This window comes from Patella vulgata, chromosome 1, assembly GCF_932274485.2.
Source record: "Patella vulgata chromosome 1, xgPatVulg1.2, whole genome shotgun sequence".
In the NCBI taxonomy this organism is placed as follows: domain Eukaryota; kingdom Metazoa; phylum Mollusca; class Gastropoda; family Patellidae; genus Patella; species Patella vulgata.
This window is the reverse complement of record NC_065879.2, coordinates 36,016,850-36,044,531: the sequence shown is the minus strand read 5'-3', so window position 1 is coordinate 36,044,531 and position 27,682 is coordinate 36,016,850. Positions and strand designations below refer to the sequence as shown.

The following is a 27,682-nucleotide window of genomic DNA, read 5'->3' as shown; positions in this document are numbered from 1 at the left end:
TTCATATTGTCTTATCGTTTTATTAATATCATGGTGCATAAATGCTTTAAGTTCAATCAAAGAACAAAATCTGAACAATTTTAAACGGTTTGTCTGAAAACTTATCACTTCATAATTATAACATACCCGTGCCAGGGTGTCATCAGATACATTCTTTACCAACCTTTGGATTAATCTTGTTAGTGGATTCGCGCTCTGGATTACGATATTGTTCCGACAGAAATTTTCGTTCATTGGTGTCAGTTGGTACTGTCGTGCCCCTTACTTTGATGGAAAGTTGAAACTGTCCTACAAACGCTCTATTCATTTGGGTATTTTCTAAATGAATTCAAAACCAGATTGAAAAACTAAAGAATCTGCTGGATTTTTCAGGTTATTAAAATAGTGAGTAACGGTTCTCTAACAACTACAACCTCAATCCTTTGTAGACTGATAAGATAAGGAAATTAATATACTGAGACGCAATGAAAACAGATTAACTGATCTGACTGGAAATGCTGGCGAAACATAATGCATCTGAAATGGACACAAGAAAACCAATTTACCAAGGCCACACCACCATTAATTTACAGAGAAACACGTGCACAAGGGGTACTCTAAGGACACACGTCCAAGTAACATAGCAGCATGGAGGAGATAAGCCTCTGTATGGCTGCTTGTCGGGCACTTGTTGCAATGCAGCTTCTAATTGACGGAAAGATTGCAGTTGAGGACATTGGTACGCCCGCCCACATATTCTCGGTTGTTGGAAAATCATGAAAGAAGGCTGAACATTCGAGCACTGGAGCTTTATTTTGGTTAAAGAATTCCACATTAATTTACAGAGAAACATGTGCACAAGGGGTACTCTAAGGACACACGTCCAAGTAACATAGCAGCATGGAGGAGATAAGCCTCTGTATGGCTGCTTGTCGGGCACTTGTTGCAATGCAGCTTCTAATTGACGGAAAGATTGCAGTTGAGGACAGTGGTACGCCCGCCCACATATTCTCGGTTGTTGGAAAATCATGAAAGAAGGCTGAACATTCGAGCACTGGGGCTTTATTTTGGTTAAAGAATTCCACAATGGAATGTGTGCAGATCTTAATGGTGTTGATCCAGAATTGGTCATGCCGTCTGGCATGCAGTCGGACAGAGTGTAGTCTGTGAGGCATAGTATCAAATGAAATGAAATGGGCTTTAAGGCACAGTATCAGCCCTGATGAACCCACATGGACCCTTCACGGATGTAGCAGCACGGAAAGCGTGCGATTCTGCAGATTTTACTGGTCTTCTCGAGGTGCTATCACGCGTTGCCGTCCAGGTCTTGGCTGATCTCTAGTGGACCCTGTCTCAGGATGGTAGTGTGGTTGCATCCAAACCTGGCACTCGGTGTTAAGACGTCTACCACATAACCGCAGTTGTACTGACCCTAGCTTTTTAAAAGCCAATTTATCTGTAGTGCGTTTCCGCGATCGTGAAAACATTATTCTTGAGTGTTATCGTCGTAATCTGCTGTTTTTACGTTCAGAATCAAACGAGATTTACAATCATCTATTATAATGGTGTTGTGTTTTCTCTGTACCTCAGTATATAAATTATAATGATAATATAATATTTATTGAATGAATTGCTACCATGCTAAGTAAACAAAAAAACAACTTATGAGTGATATAATATATCGTCTATTCATACACAGCAGAGAAAGCAACATTTCTTTACAGTAACATACAATGATAATGGCCCTGTCACATGGAATTACATGTAGATCCCTTAATTATTGGACTCTTTTGAATTGCAGTGTCATTGGCCATAAAGATTGTCTGGCTCATGCTACAGTTTGTCTAAAGCTACTAACAAACAAGACATAGCTTTCTTGGATGATAACTCTCTACAGAAAACTGCAAGTTGTACATCCAGCTTTATTTGCACTGCATCACTATATACAAACAACTGAAACTATAACTGCATTTAACAGAAACCCTTGTATTGCTATAGCATAATTACATTGGCAATAAATACATCATATGTTCAAATAATAGGTCCATATAGATTATGCAGATTAAAGTGTCATTCATAGTAAGTTTCAAATCATGTACAATATTTAATGTTAATCTAGTAACTAATAAAGGTGTAGAAACATAAAATGCAGTGACTAAAATATTAAAATAAAAGATTCAATACGAAAATTAGGTATGGATTAACTGGCTGTGGTAATACAGTTACCGAGGGTAAATTTTAGAAAATTAACAGGATTAACTTAAAATCAAAGCCAGCATTTGGTTATCTTAGTCAGGTAAAGAGGCATTATGGGAGATAAAGAGTTGACTATTCTCACTATAATAGTTAGAATATAGATAACATAAATAGAATATGTTGAACATTTCAGTCAAATTGCTCCACTCTGAACCGAGATATTAGCTTTTGAATTTTAAGCCTAGCCTCGATCATCATTACTAAAGTCGGAACATAAAAAACATAGTCTTGATTATCCATTTTTGGATTTAATCATCAATGAGCGTTGAGCAGAAGATCGGATTCAAATCCAGAGAAAATCTGACACATAAGATTGCATTGAGAGCTGATTATGGTTTAGATAAGTTAATTAATATCTCATTAATAGTTTATATAACATTTAAGACCTAAAGAAAGACCTGCAATAGACAGATTTAACTCTTGCATAATGTATATTTAATATTTGATTAGGTTTTAGAGAAATGGTCTTAGATTAAATAGTGTGCATATTAAGATATAAATATGCCAAGAGTTGAAAACTTTAATTTTATCCAGGACTCCCATGTACATGCACATATTGGTCAGTATTTTAACTGGCTAGATAATCTACGTGTGAGTCAATTTGCATGCAATTCAATTGGGAATTTTACCTAATCACAACAAATTCTGTTACTTTTTATATAAATTTTTATGTGTAAAACACTGATAAATTCATTTGGGATAATGCTAAAGAATGTCATCTTTGAACAAACTGTCTTGCCAGTCAATGGCCAACAACAAAAGTGCAAGCATTAATTGGATACAATCCATAAGAGTGCATTCTTCCACATAAAGACAGAAAGTAGGTGTATCCAATATAGAAATAAAGCATTTGACTAGAGAATGTAGACAAAATATGGCAATGAAATGGCTAAATAATATAAAAAATTAATCCCAAAACAAGAAAACATATAACTAAATACATAAATATAAAGGTTTAATTTTTGTTATTGGATTTAATATATATATTATGGCACTTTGTGCATATATTTTCTCTCTTCTAATTGAGAATGGCATTTAACCAACCATTTTCATACATTTAACCATCCTTCTTGGAACATTTCATTCACCTTTATTCTACGCACATTGGAAAGAAAGAGAACTAATGTGGAAGACAATAGAAAAATCATGCTCTCGAAATCTATATAGTAACTGGCCAACTAATTGTACTTCTCTATTATGTAAGGCAGTCATACTGTCACTGAAAACTCAAACCCTTGCCTTTCTTTTTTGTACACAGAAACCTCTCATTAACTGGAGAGTGATACATGAAAATAAGCACAAAAAAAAAAAATTAATTTTACTATCAATGACCCAAATAGATAAGTTGAATGAGTTGGTGAATGGACTCAAAACAGACACAAAGAGAAATATTATACAAAGTTTGGGATGACCATTATTCTGAAGAAAAAAAAAGTTGATCACCCATAATTAAAACTATATTATAGTGAATGAAAAAATATATATATATATATTTCAGATTGGAAACTACACATAATCAAACATGGATTATTATCACAATTAAAGCTTCTAGGTTTTTATACACTAACATTTTCTATGGTATTTTTTTACGAAAAGAAACTTATTTTTAACCATTGTATTTAATTAAAGATATGTCCCCTCGAGCATAATAAGATCATACATTTGATCTGCTAAACTTATTATAATTTAAAATTCCGATATTTGTAATTTACCAGGAGAAATCAAATTAGACCCAAATTGCTGTATATAAGTTAAACAATTATAGACCCAAATTGCAAGATGTAAGTTATACAACTTTTTTTTTTAGTATATGTATCACAGAGCCCGATCCTGCTGTCTCACTGCCATATAATATCCAAAAGCAGCACCAGTCTAATACATAATTGCGCCTCGATAAATTTGTACAAATTGTCAAAAATGTTAATGTTAAAGACATTGTAACAAATAAATTTTTCCTAGTAATTTGAATATGTTTTTGATTCAATAATCATATTTTTAGACCCATGACTTTCAAGGAAATATATCTTCAAGCCTCTTAAAACTTAGGTAAATTTTATTTCTCGTAATCTTTGTAGGATATACCTAAAACACTGCACATATTTTATCAAATTTCATGGCAATAAGAATGAGAAATTAATACAATACTAAATGAAATACACCTATTTTAAAGGGACAACAAGCCAGAGTTTAAGATGATACACAATCAACAGTACAATAACCTTGAAACAATATACTGATCCAATTTATATTCAAACAGGAGTTTGAAATTTTAATTAATTTCGCACCATCTTTATGCCCCTGAGATCTTCTTAAATATATTGATTTGAATTCAGTAACAATATTTAACCTGTATTATTTGCTTGTAATTGTCTTAATTACTATCTAAATAGTTTAATTTCAAAACAGAATTTTTTTATTGATTTTCTGCCATGTTGTCCTTTTAATAAATAAATCTCATTTTTAAGAAATAAACTGAATCAAAATGTTTGTTTTTATTTGAATGAATTATGCAGTTATAACTAATATCTCATTGAATCCTAATGTAATATGACATGACAACTTCTGATGAACATAGAACTATTAAGACAAAATATTTACATCTCTTTCAGTAATTGTTTCCCTTGAAATTTGAAAAATAAATGAAGCTAAAACGACAAACTTTGATAAAGTCATCAGAAATATAATACCCAAAACAACAGATTTCTAAAATAAATACTAAATTAAATAGCTATTATCCATATGGACCTATTTCTTTAAAGACAATATCTCTATTTGTAGATAATCTACAGGTATTAGACATTTTGAATATTTTTCCTTATATCAGATCTATGTTAGACATCTACCAGACTTCTATAAGAATTTACTCTAATTACTGTTATGTACAGTACACCCTTATTCCACAGGACATGTTCTGTACATGATCAACAGATATAATCAGTTGATTATCAAATTTATCAATAGCTCTTCTATTGATGTCTATATCTAAATTTTTGTCCCAGTTAGCTGAGTGTGATGCATACGACAGAGAATGTTTACTCGTATATAAACACTAGATACCACTTCTCATCAAATCAGGAAGTTTGATTAGATCATTTCTGGAGTAGTATTTACAAGATAAATCCAGTTATGTTTTTATCACCTATTGGAGGACCATCAACAGAGGATCAACTGATGAATTACAGAACTCAGGCATGTAGAATTTAAGGGGTTCTGTAAACTGTACAAGTATATGGGTCGCGGATTCATTTACAATATTCTTTATTAAAGTCATTCACACATTTTTCCACAAAATATACACATACACTTCCATAAAACATGAACAAAGTGTATCTCCTTTTAGCACTTTTAAAATAACAGAGCTATGTATATAATAAACACTTACAGTGTCTTTATTGGGCTGTTGTACAACTCTTTAATTTAACTAAAATTGGAAATTTTCAATTGCATTTAATTGCCAAGAATCCAAACAAAGAAAGCTCTATTACTGTTTTTCTTTCTAACTTGATGCTAACATTTCATTTTTATTATAAATAGTTTGACTTCTACTAAGAAAGAGTGGTACCAACAGCCCTTAGCGTAAATATTTACCAACCTACTCTAGTGCTTCTAGGAAAATGAATATTCCAAAGAACCTCTAGCTGATTGTCGCTAATTCGCTTACACCATAAGGTCTCTAATTTAAAACTGAAGCTGTACTGTAAACCCTGTTCTCTAAATGGTACAGCCCAAATAACACCCAGGGGGCACTATGTGGGTAATACCAAGTGGTGTAACTCTGATTAAAAACTTGAAGCTCTTTCGTTACTATTTACAGTAAGAGAATATTAGATAGCATAAATAGAGGTAATGAATATCAAACATTAAATAAATGCAATACTTTGTTGGCATATCACCCTCATATAGAATTGATCGTATCACTATTTATAACACTGGTTTAAATTCCTCTCATCACAAGAATGGATTTGACGTGTTACTCCTAGGTGCCATCTGTTGTGCATTTGCTGTGTTCTGAAACAAATAATAAAACATGTGGATAATAATATCCAACATCCACACCAGGTGATCAAATACATGTACATGTTAATCATGTAGCCCTGGAACAATTCAAATTGAAGTGAAATTGAGTTTAACGTCCTGCTTTTCTGCTATATCTGGGTTAATGAAGATGGCCATGTATGCCATGCAGTGTGCTATGAGGGAAATTTTGTCAGGACAGTGGCGTTACGGCCTACTCTAAGTTTGAATTATAACTGTCAACGGCTTTTTTATGGGCATGCCCCTGTGTACAAAGGACCTAAGTTATTCGCCCCATCTGATTGACTAGATGCTGTTCCTTGCCTGACAGTCTGTCCTGTACCATTGACAAGGGGAAACCACCAAGAGAAAATTCCAAGGAACTTTCTTGACCAACAACGGGATACAACCCGGGATCAACAGGTTATCTGCTGGATATATTTGTCTATTGATATGATGTCGAGATAATCAGGTCTCATTCAAAGATAGAGAGAGAGAGAGAAATGGGGTTTAACGTCCACTCGAAACCACGCCAGTCGACTCAATGACAGACTTTATGATACAGCGCGCACACGCTAACCATTCAGCCATCCAACCCCCTCATTCAAAGATAACCAATCAGAATAATTGTATCAAACAGCTCTTAATTAGATATAAAGAGTAATGGTGGCGTCTGCAAATCACAAGGCAAAATACCTTGTATTTGTATATATTTGTGTTTTGACAAATTCAACAATAATTGCAGCTTTGTAGACTGGAATTAATCAAGGACATAAGAATTTGACATCGAGCTGAAGTGAGGATCAAACGTGATAATGTGGTTTTGGTTACACATCCAGCTAAAAAAAACTGTGCAGTTTTGATTAAAGAGGTGATATACTTATTTTAAATTGATATTTACCATAAATGGATTAACCGTTGGTTGTTGATTCCAACCTCCATCAAAAGCTTGCTGTTGTCCCAATCCATTTGGTTGTGCTAATCCAAATCCAGAGGTGGGCTGTGCCATATTAAAACCCCCGGTTTGTGGAAATCCTCCATTTTGCGAAGGAAACTGTCCAAAATTACCAGCTACAGCAGGCTGTGCTGGCTGTGATCCGAAAGCAAAGAAATCTCCTGCACTTGATTGTGGAATTTGTGCTGGCTGACCGAACATAGCCTGTCCTCCACTAGCAAATGGATTAATGACTGGAGCCGCTGTAGGAGCTTGACTGTTTGCTAAACCTCCCCCACTAAATGGATTAGCTGAAAAAACATGAATTACATAGAATAGTTGCAAACCCTCCAAAAAAAGAATTCTTTGGTATATTCTATATTTAGAAAGCAAATTCAGCTATCAACATCAGGTATGTATATCGGTACATGTTAAGTTTCAATTACATCAGTACAAACAAAGAGAATGCTCAATCCAGAAGCATCCATATTGACAAACTTGGCATTAAAGTTACAAATAAATGGTCTGTCTGTTCCTTACATTTGTGATGAGATATTTTCTATTTAGTTGGTGCAAGCTTTGTCAGTTGATATTCCTGCTTACCAGATTGTCATTGTTCAATAATCAATTGTGTTTACAATACATGTACTAATCATAGAAAGAAGTTTCAAATTGTCTTACCAGATCCAGTACTTGCAGGATTACCCCAATTTTGTGTTCCACCAAATGTGTCTGCTGCACCTAAACCACTGCTAGGTGTTGTAACTGTGTTTGTACTATTCCAACCAGCTGTTGTAGTAGATTCTGTGCTCACATCGGCGAAAAGGTCAGCAAATGCTGCATATTTATCTGATGGATTAGCAGTATTAGATGTTGTAGGAGGAGGAACTGCATTAGGTATAGAAGTAAAAGCACCTAACCCTGTAGGAGTATTAGCACTAGATCCTGTTCCTACAGGAGCAAATGAAGCTGTAGAAAAAACCCCAGATAAACAGAGTATAAGATAGGTTTACATTTGATTTCAAGACTGAAATGTGACTTATTGTTACCAGCCCTGTAAGTATACTCTTCAAAAAAAGTAGGGGATATTGAAATGCAAATACCTATGCAGGTTGTGATATGATAAATAGTCATGGACATTTGACATGCTTTGAGAGTATGTTCACAGATGAAGAACTTATCGCCCCAACAGAAGCACTGAGCTGCACATGCGACACGCAAAAGTGTCATACATGTGGGAGGGGTTCATTGTCAAATTTGACACTTCAAGGAAGGGTTGATGAAAACTGCTGCGTGCTGGTTTATCTATCCATGTTTGCTTTCCTATCGGTTCTTGCATAAGATTTACTGTTTAGCGTATCTTTTCTTTAGTGTTTTACGTTTAATTTGATTGGGAGACGTGTTCGTCGACGTCAACGTCAACACTGCAAGAATTGGCCGTGGCACTGCAAGAGGAGTGGGTCAGATTGCCCCAAATCATGATTGGACGGTTGATTAGGAGCAAGCTACGATGAATTGCTGAATGTCTGAGGATAGGTGGAGCAATTACTCATTATTAAGACATAAATCCAAAACGTCCATTTTTCTTTTGACGGTGTATCTCTTTGCGAGTGAAATGGGGCCGTCAGATAAACCGCCCATATGTTAATGTTCCTGTGTATGCAATTGGTCTGTTATTAACATACACTGGTTACCTCTAATAAAAACAGCAGTGCATTTCCGCAGTTTTGTATTGTGTCTGAATAGCCCCTACTTTTTTTGAAGAGTATAAATGCTTGACTGGATTTGAATCGGAATAATGTAACATTGTTCTACAAACTTTCCTGTTAGATGATAATTTAATAAGTAATTTAAACATCTCAAATTTCAACCCTTTTGACATTTGAGAAGTAAGAAAGAAAATAGATAATAGCCAATTATGTATCAAGTCCTCAAAATTTAAACATACAAATTCTAGAAAAAATTATAATACTTGTACAGTACTCTAATATGTTTACAAATATTCGAGATAAGTGCAATCCTCTAGAATTTACAGATATTCACTGATTCATGTATTTTTTTTTACACTGATTAGAGTATCCCTGATGGTTTTAACAAAATGCATGAAAACTACATACATTTATTACTGATCATTTTATCTCAACAATCTAGCCAACTATCTGGGGAACATACAAACAATATTATTTAGGTGGCCTAATATAAAATGATTTTAAAGCTTACAAGTATTATTTGAGACAGGTTGACTGGAAGATACCACCATTGGCTGGCTGTTAAAATTTGAAAAGTCAGCAAATCCACCTGTTAAAATAATTGGAATAATACACATTTTAAATCTAACAAAGAAAAAAAAAAATATTTTAGTACAATGTCAAAAAAGTGTGAGTATGAAATAAGCTTCAATTCAGCATAATTTAACTACTATACAGGATTGTGGGCAATGAATTCATATTCATTTCTTTTTCTTTCTTTATAATTTAAATTTTATATTATTTCTATTCACTATGGTAGGATTTCGATTCTGATGATTGTTGTGCCAAGTTGTGGGGCTTTTGCAAATCAATTGGTCTGTTTGGTCTACCTTTAAAAACTGAAAAAGGTCAGTTGTCTGAAAAGCTGTAATCTATAATCCATTCCTACATTATTTGTTATTTTTCAAGAAATGAAATTAAATGGGGTTTAACATACTACTGTTCTGCTCTGACAGGGCTAATGTCAATGGAGATGGGCATACACAATATGGTGTGCTATGTATGAGGGAAATTTTGCCTCTACGGCCTACTCTTACATCGAATTCCAACTGATCTTTCTTCTGTATGCCAATGTGTACACAGGGCCTGGGTTTTTCGTTCCATCCGAACGACTGTTTGTTGTCCCTTGCTAGGCCCTCTGTCCTGCACCACTGACAAGTGGGAACCAAGCCAGAAAATCCTGATGAACTTTCTCAGCCAATGTAGGGATTGAACACGGGACCTCTGGGTTAGTGACCCCACATCTTACTCACTGAGCCACCATGGCTCCCATTTCAAAGATAGGTTGCCAGGCAACGAAACATACGCCCACAGCAGCTAAATCGTCCGGGCAGTCAACAAGAGTTGTCACATATTTTTAATTTTCGGTAATGAAACATTTATAATACACTAAAATCTGATTATAAATTTAAAGTCAATTGGATATTAACTTTGGCTTCTTGAGCGTCCACAAGATTTTTCAAAGTGATCAAGGCCCATAACTATAGCAGTAATTATTGGAAATCGCTGAAAATCAAAAGGCTTCTTCGTCTCATGACCTTAAACACTGTGTATAAATTTAAAGTCAATCGGATATTAACTTTGACCTCTACAGCGTCCACAAGATTTTTCAAAGTGATTAAGGGCCATAACTCTGGCAGTAATTATCGGAAATTGCTAAAAATCAATAGGCTTCTTCGTCTCATGACCTTAAACACTGTGTATAAATTTAAAGTCAATCGGATATTAACTTTGGCCTTTAGAGCGTCCACAAGATTTTTCAAAATAATAGGTTTTTTTAATCATCGAAATTAAGAATATTATTACCTGTAGCTGGTACAGAAGCATTAGTAGCTGGTGCTGTACATCCAAACGGATCGGAACCTAATTCCCCTAATAAATCAAAACCAGATTTTTGTTGAGGTTTAGAAGTGGGCGTAACAGTAGGGTTAGAGGAAGATACACTAGCTGCAGTCGGTAATGGTATCTGACCTATTACCGGTGTAGAAGAATGGGGATGTTGTCGATTCATTTGTGGAGACTGAAAAAAAAAAATATTTATCAAACATGAATTAGCAATGAATTTGTCTTGTGGATTTTTATGTACAAGAAAGAATAATGGGGTTTACCTTCCACTCAACACTAACTAGGTTATTTCAATATTTTGCTTGTTTGTAGGGACGATTATAAGGAGGAATACAACAGAGTACTCAAATAAAGTCAATAGGGTTATTCAGGCAACACTACTCATTGTCATGTACAAGTGTGAGATCGAATCGCTGATTTGCATAGATAATAGACTTTATATTATACATATAAATTTCATTATAACACTGAGCTTGGGATAAACTTAATAACATCTCTATTCTACATGTACATATCATGAATGGTCCTACAATGCCACAATGCTTTTGGAAGCTCTGATAAAACCTGTGTTAGAGTAACAGTGAACAACACTTTATAGCTAAGACAGTAACATCTTAAATTACATTTAACAACATGGTAGATGAGAAGTATAAAGTTTTTTAACAACCTATTTGCTTTGCGACAAAAATATACAAATTATATACATTACATACACAGGTGAACACTTACAATAACACTTACAATATTATCTTGTAAAACTAACTTAGGTGTTTTATCACCTAACAGAGATCTCAAAGGTTTTGTCTGATTTTTTTTACTAATTGCAGCTTCATTTATACTTCTGGCTTCATCTTTCATTTCTTGTGTTGGTGCATTATACCATCGTTTATTTTCATATTTTTGTACCATAAAATCTCGTACTCTTTGTTCGTCTCTGGAGTCTGGTTCTGGCCACGATCGGCTGTCATATAGTGCTAAATAAACTTTCCGACAAAACTGAAATAAAAAAAAGTTGATTTTCAAAATTTGAAACAGTATGTTTAATGAATTGACAATTTCACTTTCAAAAAGAACAAATTAGATGATCTTTGTCAAAGTTTTCCAACAAACACTGTACCCACAGAAATGGCTACTTCTCAGAAATCCTGGTTGAAGACACAAAAATCACAATTGGCAGACATATATATTTCTACACAATTAAAAACCTTTTGTCCTAAGTTTAATAGAGTTATATATAGTATTAATATTCTTGATCTACATGCACATACACTGTAAGTCTTACATAGGCTTTGCAGTTTACAACTAGAATTGTGAAGTTTAATTCATGTCGCAAAGACAAGGCAGCAGATGACTCTGAACTAGAACCTATTCAAAGTTTCTATAGTGCTACACACCTTACCTTAGAGAAGACAAACTCAAAACTGTATGTTAGTTAATTACACACAGTTATAAATAATGTTTACTAATATTTATTATCTTATCTAAAATATGTACTATACATGACTATATGAGTCAATGAGTATTACAATATAGATAACCAATTAAAAGTGATCTAGTTTCATATGATAAATAATAGGATGTATCACCCTGTATCATTCACAATCACTTTGATCATTTACTAAAGTATGCAGTGGTTAATCCACGGCAAAATACATTAACACAACACGATTATTACTGTAGCTGGCGTATGCATCTGTTTCAAACTCATTCCTCATTTTCTCTTTCCATAAAAACTTCAATTAGAGAAAAACCAAATCTTATGTGACATTTTTGTTGAAAAAACAAATTTTCAAACTGTATCTCCAACCCTCAGATTTATGTACATTTGTAACAGGATTATGCTGTTGTTTATAAGCAAATGACTGTCATAACAGTTAATCATTACAACCATAAATAACTGTAACATTTAAGATCACTCGCAGCACTACTTATCCTGGTGATATGTTTTGTCATTTTTCTTTTGAATTTATAAGTAATAAATCAAAGATGTCTCACCTCGTTACCATGGGATTTTAAAGATTCTATTTCATCTGGAGAGAAACTTGCCATAGATATAGATTTCACTCTGTGAGGTGGGTTTAGTCCTCGTCTGAAAATAAAAGTTTATATACACATGACATCATGATCAAAATAAAGAAATGAATGGGATTATCTGATGTTTTATTTTGATTGGCATTTGAATTATTATTTCTAAAGATTAAGTGAAAGTTGTCTTAGTTTACTAATTTTAGTTTTATTTCTGGCTTACTGTGTTGATAGTTGAACACACTACTGGTTATAAGGGAACATCAACACTCACTTTACCTGTATGCGAAATATTCAACCAAAATACCTAATTGTCATTCCACAAAACAAACATAAAATCAAGTCCATTTTTGACACAGTTCAAAGCGGTTTAGACATCTTAGTTAAGTTAAAGACACGAGATGCTGAATAGACATTAACAGATTCTCTCTTGGTTTTTTTTTAAAGAAATTCCTGTACCTTGCACATGTAGGGTGGTTATCCACATACAAACACTGCTATGATGATACGTCAATTCATTCAACACAATATTTATTTAGAAAATATTTTTTAAAGATTTAACGAAAGGTGTGGGTCAGAGTGATCTAATGCATGAGCTGTAGATCATAAGGCCTGTAAGTTATATATGCAACTCATGAGTTCTATATGCATCAAGGGTTTGTACGTGAAAAGGAGTAGGGTTGTCTAATCGATTTTCTCTGGATTCCTCTTACTTCTAAAGAAACCTGCATGCCCCCCACCGAAATACCCAAATAAATAGATGACACATATTAATTAATCGCAGAGTTATTTTTTTTCAAAAGTGTCAAGCAATCAAACTGATTATCAACTATACACCAAGTTTCATCACTCTCTACGAGATAGAATCAAAGTTATCTTGCCCCAAAGCATCGACCAATCAGATTGCTTATCTCTCCTTACCGTAAGCAGACAATGTTTATCATTGAACTCCATCAAGGAATTCACCTAATGAACGCCTACACCAAGTTTGAACATTCTAGCTCAATTAGAAGGAGAGTTATTGTGTTCCAAAGTCTTGGCAATCAAATTGCTTATCGCTCTGCTATCGAACTTAGTCAAGGTATTGATGTAATGAAACTATACACCATGTTTCATCACTCTCACTTAATTTGAACTAAAGTTACATGTATCGTGTCCCAAGCATGAATCAATCAAATTGCTTATCTCTGCTTACCCTAAACAGAAAATACTCATCTTCGAACTCCATCAAGGCATTGACCTAATAAACACCTAAACCAAGTTTGAACATTCTAGTGCAATTAGAAGAAGAGTTATTGTGTCTCACAAAAGTGTGACGGACAGACAGATGGACCCATTTTAATAGTCCCCTGCTTTCTTCGAAAGGTGGGGGACAAAATATATCACATGTAGGTCCAGAAATGAACAGGTTAATATCGGACAGACGTTAACCCCATTTTTCTTTCTCTATGATAAGAAAATAAACGTTTAAGGAGGATAACTAAACGATAATATTATCAATAAAAGAACACAGTTTTTATATAATGGTACTGTCTCTCCTTGAGGAGTCAATAGCCAGAGCTACATGTACATTTACTGGTTCAAAGGTTAATAGAAGTAACAATATGCACAGACTTGTGACTTGTCGCCTGTTTATCTTTGATCCTGTCACAGTTTATGAATTAAATTTAGGTAATCAGACAATCACGATTGATAAAATTCAGTGCATTTAAAATATGTGAATTATTCATAAACAATGTCTAAATAATCCGATCAGTGAACTATACAATAAAGAGATAGTAGCAATCAATCAAAAAGAATGTTTATATTATCTTTACAATTGGGTTGTACTAAAGTTGGTTCCTTACAAAGACACATTTATTTCTCATGAAATTCTTTATATTAAACAAACTCTGGAAAACGTACATTGTGTCAAAACATTATGAAAAAGGTAACAATCTTCGATTACATGTTGCAGACTGAAATACTGCAAGGGATCGATTTATTTTAATATCTGTCAAAAACATTAATTGTTCTGAGGGTTTGGTTTACACATGAATGTTTTTACTTGGGCATCAGTTTCTATCCGGCATCGAACTCATCCATACCCCAATTGCAAGCAAAGTTTAGGTTCAATTAGAAAAATTTGATGGATAGCCAGCATTTTCTTTAATTTGGAAATTTTAAACTTATTACATAATATCAGGTTGAATATTTATTTTACAATACACACCATAATCAATACCAATATTTTATAACTATTAATTTGAACATTTTTGTCTACTGTCAATGTGCTAAATGCAAGTTATTTACATGTACATCTGGTCATATCGTCTGCTAATACAGGATTACGTATCATGATTACTAATTTAAGCTTAACATTCTATATTATGCAAATATCACGTCAGCAAATCCTGATGACCCTTTTCAGGCTTGATGATGGGACCCTCCAGGTTAGCGAGCCAACTTCTTACTCACTGAGCCACTGTGGCACCCTTTTGAAAGGAAAGATGGACTTTGTAGAGCTAGCCATATCACTGATAGAAATAACACTTATTTGATCAATGACATTATTCAAAGAGGTTTAGTGCCTTTAAAATGAACTGGTTGTCATGAAAAAAAATGGTTGTGGATAAGGCTGGGGTACTATAGGGAATCTGAGAATTATAATATTAGACAGAAATAATATCTGTGTAAAAATAAAACAATTCTGAAATTATCAACCAGATACATTTATTAATTACTTGCACACTTTGTCACTTGTGTGGGCTAAAACAATACCCAGTTGTTTCATTCAAAAGGTAATTGTTATATTTGTGCAAAGTTAAGATTTTCCTAGTATCAGGGATAATTTTCTTAAGTAAACATGCATTATGCAAGAGCTAAATCTGATTATTGCAAGTCTTAATTTAGGCTTCAGATGTTATAGAAATTATAAATTAGATCTTTATTTAAACAACAAGACCAAAATCAACTCTGTAGACCCACGGATGGCTCGGCTACAGCTCGGATTTAAATAGGATTTCACTAATTGATTAAATCAGATAAGGGGTAACCTGATGAAAATACGTCAGTTAGATCGAGGCTAAATGATAGAGTGTACTTAGCGAGGCCGCTGTAAAGCGTTTCCGTATGCCATTGAAAACTTTACTTGATAATCGTGATATGTAGGTGGAGTTAACGCCTGTCAATCAAACATTCGGCAACGGTGAAGACACATTTCGCTACCATTTCTAGGCAAATATTACAACGATGATAACTATGTTCAGAATAAAGTAATTTGACTGAATTTTTCAATATATTCTTCTTTCATCATCTACTTTTGAACTGTTATAATGTATTTTTAAGTAAAGCACACTGCCTTTAATTACTGGCAGTTAAAATGGGCTTCCACTTCAAAATGTTGATTGCTGGACAATTATGATAACGAATGGAAGGTTTGAAAATTAATTTAATACATGAATCCTGTTTTCATGGACTTTCACAGTGTGGTGTAAATAAAAGATTTTGAAAAAGAAATAAAATCTATCTACCCTTAGGCCTACAATTATTATTTCTTAATGAAATATTAATTTATTATTAAAGATACATTAGTTAAAGATACATTATGGGAGATTCGATAACGAGTTGGCAGTTCTCACTGTAAAGTTAAAAACTAGATAATGTAAAGGCAATTTGCTGAAAATTTCATTCAAATTGATCCACTATGAACCGTGAACTAAGCGACTGAAATTTCCGCCTAGCCTCGATCATCATTACTAAAGTCAGTACGATAAACAGCATAGTCTCATTTATCCATTTAATTGTTAATTCGTGAAGGAAAGTTATGCAGTAAATCGGCTCATAATCCACTAAAGATCTCAGGCTAGCAATGCAATCTAGAGTTGATTATGGTCTGGATAGGTTAATTAATAATATTAATGTCTAATTAATAATTTAGATAAAATTTCAGGCCTAAAGAAAGACCTGCAATAGACAGATTTAGCTCTTGCATAATGTATGTTTAAGATTAGATAAAGAGCTGACCATTCTTACTATAATACTTCGAAATAATGCAAAATGAAAATATTAAAATTTCATTTAAATTACTTTAATATTCTGACCCAAGTTATCACCGTTTGTAGTTTTGACAAGATGTGTGCATTGTAGTAACCAGAGCACTGATATATTCAAGACTTAGCCTCGCTTTCCCATTTTTAAATTAAATTTTTAAATGGCGAACCGTTCTAAATTCTAATCTAGTTAAATCTTTCATATTCGATGCCATCAAGAGTTGATTATGGTCTTGTTTTGTTAATAAATGTCTAATTAATAGTTTATATAACATTTCAGGCCTAAAGAAAGACCTGTAATAGGCAGATATAGCTTTTGCATAATGTATGTTTAATAATAGCCATGCAAAGTGCTCTTTTTTTTATCAAAATAAAGAATTGAGGTCGCTCATAATTGTAGTATAGCCATGTTTGAAAATGAGTTATCGATGGTTATGTAAGTTTTCTGACATGTAACTAACTCATGTATTCCGAGCACTCTTGGTTAATTTTTAAGAAAATCTATCCAGTAGGACTGATATGTTCCAGCTGGGTTAGTTGAATTTTAATGTAAGGGGTAAAACTCATATCAGCACTAATAAATATATTTATTGAGACATGTGACTAGTTTTCATTAGGTGTCATATTAGCACAGGAAGGTATCGAAACGAAACAGATGCATTTTTCTTCGTGTTACATTACATTTACAGTTTACAAATTTGCCATTTGACTTAGATTGACAATTAATTCAGACAGTGGTGAAACATGTTGGGGTTTCTTTTTTGCGAATAAAGCTTAATAGATAAAGCTTATGACCAGTATTTGGTATAAGTTATACCAAATACTGGCAGTATTAAAATAAACACACATTTTGATGAACTGTAAATTTTAGTAAATTCTTGTAGCTATGCAACTTTTCTTGCTTTGTGGAACCTAGACATTTCCCGTGATCATATTGTAGGCATCCTATAGTACATTTGTCCATGCAACTCTGACATCACCTGCAACAACTGACAACGAACAAGAGCCGGGTTAAGTTTCCGATGGATTGGATTATTAATTTACTATTAGAAACCACTCCGAAATTCGTCTTTTTAAGTGTAATTTAGCTTGTTAAAAACTTTTTGGTAAATAAAAACAGAAAGACTGAGTAATCACAGGATGAAAAAATAATTTCAATCAAATCTTGCAAACACCCATTAGTAAACATTGCTAATCGGCTTTAAAAAGTCATGTTTTTGACATGAGATTTCATTCTTGAACTTGATGACTTATCGTCGGACGATACGATGACGATGTCGTGTTACTTACAGAATTCCACTACACGAAGTACACACAAAGGATCCAATTGTCATATTTATATATGTCGGCCCACGTTGATGACAATCAAAACACTGTTTGTTGCTGGTCAGTGACACCATGTCCCGTAACATTTTGAGATGTTTTTCATCTTGCTTTTTCTTATTTGACGCCATTTTGAGAATAAATCGTCGAATAGTGTTTCACTTGATTAAACTAAATAATAACCTGTTCGCACAGATAAAGATGGCGCTGTGTATGTAGGCTACCGAGCGAAGATATGTCACCAGTCAATATTTTGTTTCTCGTCCACTCTCACTCGGAATATTCTTGCCAATTAATCAAAAATAAATTCTGTTTTGAACACCATGTGTCAAATATATGACGTTAATGGATATAATTATTAATGCCGAGAAATTAAACATCGGAATTATGACCGTGAGATCCACCGTTTATCAGTTATCATCGATGGTTATGGATTGATGAATGTTGCACACGCAAAGCAAGTCGGACAAATCTGCAGATCTTCATTTTGTGAGATTTTTTTGTTCAATTATTTGTAAAACAAATTACTTATTGTAGTTATAAGAATAATCCAGCTGTGAATTTGCACGCCTGTGCTTTCAGATCAGTTATTGAAAAAGTAATCATGTACTTAGAATAAGGAATAACTGACCAATTTCATGAAGAAATGTCAATTTTTGTCGCTTTGAAATTGTTCTTTGATTCTTTGATTTACTTTTTATTTATTTTCTGTAGAATTGACACGGTCACTAACTGAAAAGTGTGACAAATCCTCTGCTTGAAAGTAGAGAATTAATGTCAAGTGGATATTAATAGTTAGCACAAGAACTAATATCAATTTAATAGGCTATATCATGTAATTGAATTTTTCCTTATAATAAAAATGTCTGCTGTTGAAATCGGATACCAAAACTAAAACATATAAAAGGCAAAAAGGTGTGGTATGAAGAGGGTGTGGTCATTTAATTTCATTGATGGGTATTATGATCATAAATTTCTCTAAAATGTATTTAGAGTCCAAGAACAACAGAAATTTTTTTATTAGCACAATCAAAATGCATCTGTTGGCCCCATTTAATAATTTTCCTAAAGCAGTATCATATTGATACCATGTTAGATCATATTATGCCAAGATAAATTACAAGCGCAAGTGAGAGATATGTAGGCCCTTACATGTAGCTGATACCGATATTCCAATATTCTATTTCTTGAAATGTGGACAAATTTTACTGACTTCACTATTTGGTCATGAGGATGACTTCTTCATCACCCTTTCTCTGAACATTTATGTACGCATAGCTTTAAAGCCTTTGTCAAATCTAGAATTCTCTGTAGATGATATAAACAGGATATGGTCAAAAGAAGCCAGCAGCACCTAGAATCTTCACCAAAATCTTTTCATGGACGTTTTTTTTTAAATCAAATCGAAACCAAGCTGTGAGATTACTTATCACAGATAATTTTTTGATTTTTTATTCTTAATCAAATCTTACATAATCAATTCGAGTACATTTTAGCGTGGATTAAACCTTAAAAATTCGATATTGTCCGACAACTGCAAACTTGCCATCATCATTTTTAATCTTACTTGTTGTATGTACCTGAATTTATATTTGTTGTGTTTTATTTTTCAAGGCTTGAAGTATCTGTAAGCAGTTTTAATAACTGATTAATTTAATTATAAAATTACCATACAATCTTAAAGATTATTGTGGTAATTATTATATAAAGCTCAATATGACCATGGGCGATAAATCACTTTATGCTAAGCTCATAGTAGATGTTGTTATTGGTCCTATATTAGAAAAGGTGAGTGAACACTGTTTTTGTCTGTGTGTAAGTTTACATGTTAACAAAAATATGATAATACTACATGAAGGCCTGTATTTATATTAAGATTTGATTGTATTATAAATTATTAAAATAATTATTACTGGTAGTATTAGTACCAATATTAATCTCACTGCACACTGCCATGCCAAGTGTTATTACATATGTCTTATTGTCTTGTTTCATTTACTACAACTAAGGTCTACATATACATAAAATAAGTACCATACACTGTATGTAATCATATGGCATAGTTCTGAATAAGACAAATCTAATTAAAGAGAAATTACACATCTGTCAGTAAAACTGTATAATCTCATTCATGGAAGGCTTGTGTATACTAACTAAACCCTTTTTTAAGCTCTTGTATGTAAGGTATGTACATGTACATGTGATTGTGTTTACCACTTTAACAATATATTTCAGTTAGAGAAAAAAGATATATCAGCAGCAAATACTTTGAGATCAGCTTTTGCAAAGGTGAGACCATTCTTGAAACTACTTAATAACTCACACATTTAGTTGTCGTCTGAATTTAATCAGAATGTCATAATTGTATGAAACAAAGTTAAATTTTGACTGTAGATGATAAAATTGATCAAATTTTTTTATTAAAAAAAAACATAATTAGAATGGATATTGAATATTATATTCCAGGCTGAAGGATCACTACCAGGATTAACATATGATTTTTTATGTGATTTATTACGTAAAGCAGAGATAAGTGATAAAATTGATGTGTGTGAAACATTATTAAGACTAGGTGGTAGACTAGATACAGATGGTAAGATTTATTATAGCTCTATATATAATATATTCCAAAGTGAAGTGGTATCAGAGTATCAGGTGTTTCAGAAATATTAAGCATTTAGCATACCTGGACTCATGTCCAACACACTCCACTGTGAGCCCTGTATAAATTGAAGTTATCACAAAATCCATACAAAATATATAGTTGATATTGGTGAAACAAAGAAGCATAGAATTTTAACAATTTCTGATAATTGCTAGTACAGAATAGGTCAGTAATGTTACTCATTCCTTTTTTGGAAATATAAATCTTTATTTCCATTTATCTAATTCCAAGGATTTATTATAACCGGGTTGATTTGTATATATAAAACTTTATTCAAATTGTTGATCTTGATTTACAAGCATTGTATCACAAAGCTGTTTGAGTGCCAGGCAACTATTTTAGAGTCTGAAGGAAAAATATATGTTATAGATTTGGTAAGCAAATGGCTATTACATAAAAAGTTTGTATTGTAAGTATACAGTAGTCACTCTTCACATGTATTTTACAGACTTTCGCATTCCACGAGCTGAATCAAGATTCCAAGAATTAAACCATTGTTCTACAGAATTAAAACGTGTTCTTAGTAAAATACCAGATCAAATATATGACAGAAAACTATTTTTGGAAACAATCAAGTAAGTCTAATACCACTTAAGAAATATTTGTTGATTATTTTCCCCGACATATTGTTTATGACTATCATGATGCAGTTTTGAAATGTACTGATCCAAACACATTTTTAGCCATTCAATATTCATCCAATAATGTATAGTCACTTGTATTCTGTAGACAGTAGAATGATATTATTGTAATCTACTTGGTCTGTTGCCTCTTGTGGTACAAAAAGCAATTACATATATCCCTATAGCACTTGCAGGGTTTGGATAATGCAGGTTTCACTAAAGTTATAAATGTTTTGTGTTTACAGAGATATAGCCAATGCAATAAAGAAACTTTTAGATGCTGTGAATCAAGTCATAACAGAAATTCCAATTTCAGACAATGGAAGTGGAAGCAAACAGGTATATAAACTCTTTATGCCTATTGTATGAATGCAAATCTGAAATTTCATTTCACCTGACAAAATGTCTGGCACGGTTTAAGCTGTACTAATTACATTTCGACAGACATAAATATCAATTACAACAAAGAGAGGATAAATCTGTGCTTTTCAATGTGACAGCCAGCAGTTCCCTCTCATTAATGCTATGTAAAAAGTATTTTCTGCTGTGGTTGCCCCTTCTGAATGGTTTAGGACGGAGGGTCTGGTCAGGGACAATGTATAGTTGTTCAGATGGGATGGAAAACAGAGATCATGTATACATATTCGTGTGCATATAAAAATAACCCTTGGCGGTTGGAATTTGATCTAAATCTAAGAGTAAGTCCAAGCGCCACGGTCAGGGCAAAATGTCCCTCACAGCACTCTGTATGGCATATGCACGTCTTCATTAGCCCAGTCGGAGTAGAAAAGTAGGATGTTATACCCCATTTAATTTCATTTTTCAATTATTGTCCAAAGACTCGAAAATCCTGGAATTTTGTATGACCAAAGGGAGATGACCCTTGTTAATACACTATGGCAGGGCTCACACTGTCGGTCGCCAAAGTCGCAATTTGGGATAAAAATATGAAAGTGGTGGAAAAAAAATAGAAAGCCAGTGTGAGCCCTGCACTATGGATACAGACCACCATTGACTTTCATGTTAATTCTTTTCTCTTTGCATGGCTCTAACTTTTCTCAATTCAGTTAGTGATAGTATGTTTCCATACTAGTGGCAGTTATTGACGCAGATAAATTATTCTGTCTGAGCACGACACTAAAATTTGTGACCCAAAGGGAGATAACCCCAGTTAATACAATATGGATGGAAACCACCAAACAATTCCAATGGCATTAATATTAAGTACTGTCTCATTGTACAGCTCTAAATTATCTCAATTTGTGGTCTGCCTCCATACTAATTCTAGTTATCGATGTAGATAAGTTACTCTGTCTAAGCATAACAAGACAAAAATGAAAATCCTTTCTGGTACTTGAAAACTCTTGAATTCTTGCCATTTTTCTCCTGGAGTGAAAGGAACAGTCCAGATTTCACAAGGTATCCATTATTACAGGTTGGTTTAAGTAGGCATATTGAATACAAACATGTAAATAAATTGTCAATATACCTAAATTGCTGTGTCTTAAAAGATTCACTATTCAGCTCATAATAGCTACATGTTTATATATAGTGAGCTGTTCTGCTATGGTCTGAGATAAAAAAAATTTTTGGCCTGTTATTAAGCTTATAGACCCCAAACTCTGTTTCCATTTCATTGCAAATTTATTGAGAGCTTTGGATAGTTGCGCAATGACAAATCTTGGAAAGGCTCTTTCACACAGAATTAGCTTGTTATATTTACTAAATTATATCTGGGACACCATTTGCCACCTAAATTAACAATTTATCATTGCAGATATTAGAGGACAGAAAGAAAGAATTTGTAAGATATTCTAAAAGATTCAGTAATACACTGAAAGAATATTTCAGAGATACTAACCAGTAAGTAGTTTTTTGGAAAATTTGTACCCAATCGACAATCATCTAAATATAAAAGCTGCATTATGGTAGACAAAATATTTTTAAACTTCTTCTAAATCATCTAAATTTAAAAGCTGCATTATTGTAGACGAAATATTTTTTTAAATCGCTTCTAAATTGTCATTCTTTTCCTTCATAATCATAATTAGCATTGTCCAAAAATTAAGATTTCTATTTGCAGGAATCAGAATGTTTTCATGAGTGCCAACTACCTGGTCTTCCAGACAAATGTTATATTGAAAACAGTAAAACAGGAATGTTGTTAGGTCTAACTAACTATATGTATGTAAATTGCAAGTGGTTATATTAAATTCTTATGTTTTTACTTATATCATGGTTAATAGAAATAAAAATACTGCAATATGATATGGCATTGATACTTGGTCAAAACTTACATTAGAAGGGGAAAAATTATTGACATTTCAATTGAGAGTTTGACTGATAGGGCATTCTGTAGAATATGTAAAAATTTCATTGTATACTCTTCAAAAAAAGAAACGCATAGTGACATTTCATCTTCGGGATATCCTCAGTCTACCATCGCCTTGTTGCAACAGGAACCGCAATTCGTTGCTGAACCAAACTGTTCTCCAGCGTTGCTGTGGCCATACCCTGTGTGTCTAAACCCATTGATGTCAGGACATCTGGCTTATATTCTGGTTTTACGTAGGTGTTTATGGACTGTCTGGTCAGATCCTACGCCGTCAAGGAATTGCTGCTGCAGTAGAGGTCACTGTTGTGAACCGTTTCCGCAAATGACGTAACTGGATATGACGATCCAGTGCAGGTGGGATCACACTTGTTTGGCCTGAGCTTGGGCAGTCACATGATGAACTTCGCTGTTGGTACCTATCCCAAAGGCGAGAAATGGTACATTCAGCAGCCTGGCTACATCTTTTTGGGATTCACCTGCTTGTAACCGACTGATAGCATGGTTGCGTTGATCTGCGTTCAGATGTGGCATCACTTTGCTCGTTGAGTGTTTACATGTGCAACTGATTTTAAAACCGAGACAGCCAGGATTTTAAAGGCCTTAGATTTGGGTTTCATGCGAAAAGCTTGCGAAGTAGTTGAACTCGTGTTTTGGTGCAATCAAGTGAAAATAAATTTCGGCAAAAAGTATGACCTGTCACAAATAGTGACCGTACATTTAAAACCAATAATGAATTTCTTTTAACCATACATAATGACATTAAAAACAAATGATGAAAAATGGGCTGTATGTTTCTTTTTTTGAAGAGTATATGATATAATAATTTTGTGTATTACATGTTGAACTAGATAGTTTTGTTATTGAAGACTTATGAATGAAATCTTGAAACTCTGGATCACTGCTTTGGCTTATTATTTAGTACCGATAATAATTTCAATTTAATCTATAGTAAATTTGGAATATATTTCTGAAAAAGTAGACCAGTTGTCAATTTCTTACATTTTGATACCTGTTTTGTCGTTTTTACACTTGTACAGTCAAATATCAACGGAAAACGTGTTTACTGTTCGTGGAGAATGGTTTTAACCTTAACCTGTAATATTCGCATAAGCCAGACTTGAAACAGATCAGCCAACTTATAAGTAGTTACCGGTAGATCTTCATATAATGTGGACCAATATATGCTTAAAAATCAAAACAAAATTAGATGGAATCCAAACATTCTACTGAACCACTTGTAGTTTACATATATAATAGTTGTACAGAACATTATGGGATATATATTTAGACAAATTATAGAAATTACTTAAAATATCCTTCTATTTATCAGTTCTTTACTCTGATGTTTATGTTTTATATATTTTTGTTTAACATTGTTCTATGTTAAAAGCTGTATATTTCATTGTTAAATTAATCACAATTATATTTTCATAAAATTAGTTGAATACACATATCCATTTCTAATTTAATTAAATTTTTATAGAATTATTATATTATCCTTTGTATCAAAGTCAAATTGTCATCAACTTGTTAGAACCACAGACAATGTGAATTTATTTATACTCTTTCATTCCTAATCCTACCCCATCAATAGTTACACATTTTAATTTGATTCAGATCATCTTTCATTAGACACTTTCATGTTTTCAGTTTCTATATGAAGCTCCTCTTTATTCTGTAATTCTATGTATTCATTGTTACCTTGACTGACAATTTGTTCACAGATTGACTTTAATTTCATGATGGTTAATTCAAAGACTGGTATTCTCTATTGAACAGAATTAGGCATAAGTAATACAGTAGTATATCTTAAAAACCTTTAGCCCAGACAAATATACCTTTAAACTTGTAGTCTAGATTATCATACAATTATTAACTTTGTGAAAGAATATTATATCATTTATATAGAAGGTGAGCATTATAGTATTGTATATTGGGACACTGAGAGTAAGATGTGTTTCAAACTATAACTTTAACATTTACCAAGTTCCAAATTTATCAACAAATGTTTTTATTAGGCAATTAATCTGATTTCACCTTTTTGTGATTTTCAATATATGCAAATATGAGTAGAATTACATTCAGATATGAGTAGAATTACATTCAGATATGAGTAGAATTACATTCAGATATGAGTAAAACTATTTTACCTGGGGTGTCTTAGTATTCAAATCTTTTCTGTTGTTTTCATTGGTGCTTTGAACAAATCTATCCATCCTAATATATATTAATGCGGACATCTTTACGTGTTGCTTAGAATTGTAGATATTGGTCATATATTATATATATAACTTCATTTCCTCATGATATGTACATGTATAACTCATCTGGGAATTGGTCTTACAACATAAATACCGATATAAATATATCTCTGAAACCAAGGTTGGTCTCACAAATAGTTTAAATGTCAAATAGTAAGTTCACGTTCTGCTTTAGATGGTAATCATATATTATCTAGATTACTTATAGCTATGATGATTCATTATGAAATTTTAAACATGATTTAATTTTTTTTGCGTGACAATAATGTCAGAATTTCTAATTATTGTGAGGTTTACATTTACATTAATACCATGACACATTGTTTGGCAGTCTGGAATCCTCAGGACACATCATTGGCTAAGCTAGAATCCTCAGGACAAATTGCTAGGCAGTCTGGAATCTTCTTCCTTTTCTGTGGCATTTTACCCAGTGTTCAAGACAACATATTGAAGAATTGTGTGGGAGAAAGAAGTATGTTTGATGGAGTTGATCATTTTTGTTGATATTTTACAGTAGTGGAAAACAAACCTGATTGATCACAGGATATCCAGTTGATCTGAGTGTTCATGTTGACTGAAGATTGTAGTTAAATTTTAGCACACATTTAATCGTGCACAAATATATGCTCCTTTAAATATGATTGATTGATATCATTAATTAAGTTAAAAGTAGAAAATGTCAGCATCCACTCACAATTGCCATTAAATGTTATGTATATAACTTAAAATTATCACTTTTATGTGGAAGTCTTTACAATTTCAAAGAGAACATTTTGAGTTTGCTATATTGCATTAATCTACATTCATTTTTATACTCAAAATATGAAAAGGGTTTACATGTTATCATTAGTGGTGGTATATACATGTAAGATTTCTCTGAAAGCTGGTGGGTACTTCAATCAATTTGGGGCCCTGCACAAGCGCAATCAAAAATTTTTTTGTGTGGGGGGGGGGTGAGGGGGTGGGAAGATCCAAAATTATTGGTCAGTTATTTGACAGCCCAAAAATGGGGGCCACAAACCCTTAATACCTGCAAGACATTATAATGATTTAGACACAAAAAACTATTAGTTATACAATTACTAATATTACAATTAGGAAGTGCTAAATAATTAGACAAAATATTATCAATAACACTATTAATGTTCATTTTTTATTATATAAAGATTTAAATATATAATTTTATCACATGTTATATATCATCTGTTTCCTTAATTCCAATAAATAGAATACATGATAATGTTATGTGTACATATATCTAATTAACATATATAAATATACATATAATGATATATTATATTGTAATAAATATATAGAAAAGGGAGCATTGTCTTTTATTAGTTATACTTGAATTAAAATGCATGCTCAAATAAACTCATTCGTATTAGGTTGATGACAGTGGTAATGTGCACCTTACTTTTTTTTGTGTCCAATGTTTTGTATTATTTTTAGATGAAAAAAAGGCAGACTTTATTTGGAAGAGAAGGGGGGGGGAGGGAGGCATGGATGGCCGAATGGCTAGCGTGTGCTCGTTGTATCATAAGTCAACTGGTGTGGTTTCGATTCCCCGGTTCTATGTGATAAGGGGTAGGATCGCCCGTCAACCTCGTGGATTTTCTCTGGGTCCTCTGGTTTCCTCCCAC

General features: G+C 33.1%; 2 protein-coding genes across 3 annotated transcripts; one reads left to right on the top strand and one right to left on the bottom strand.

Annotated features, from left to right (window-relative positions):
* Positions 1-1,583: 1,583 nt before the first annotated feature.
* Positions 1,584-18,297, bottom strand: LOC126829596 (arf-GAP domain and FG repeat-containing protein 1). 2 transcript variants are annotated; one of them, XM_050559548.2, is made up of 8 exons: positions 18,123-18,297; positions 12,772-12,865; positions 11,518-11,772; positions 10,738-10,951; positions 9,404-9,481; positions 7,865-8,152; positions 7,151-7,494; positions 1,584-6,243 (listed from the first exon to the last, which is right to left on the bottom strand). In XM_050559548.2, the coding sequence occupies exons 1-8, from the start codon at positions 18,284-18,286 to the stop codon at positions 6,184-6,186; spliced, it is 1,497 nt and encodes a 498-aa protein (XP_050415505.1). In that variant the 5' UTR covers positions 18,287-18,297; the 3' UTR covers positions 1,584-6,183. The 2 variants fall into 2 exon arrangements, with proteins under 2 accessions (XP_050415505.1, XP_050415511.1); XM_050559554.2 differs by lacking the exon at positions 18,123-18,297 and adding an exon at positions 13,025-13,079.
* A 1,397-nt stretch (positions 18,298-19,694) lies between these two features.
* LOC126829652 (programmed cell death protein 10) lies at positions 19,695-27,356 on the top strand. Its single transcript, XM_056102381.1, has 7 exons — positions 19,695-19,943; positions 20,391-20,444; positions 20,622-20,748; positions 21,269-21,395; positions 21,689-21,782; positions 23,221-23,306; positions 23,527-27,356. Exons 1-7 carry the CDS (start codon positions 19,872-19,874, stop codon positions 23,609-23,611), a joined length of 645 nt encoding a protein of 214 aa, XP_055958356.1. The 5' UTR covers positions 19,695-19,871; the 3' UTR covers positions 23,612-27,356.
* Positions 27,357-27,682: the final 326 nt, after the last annotated feature.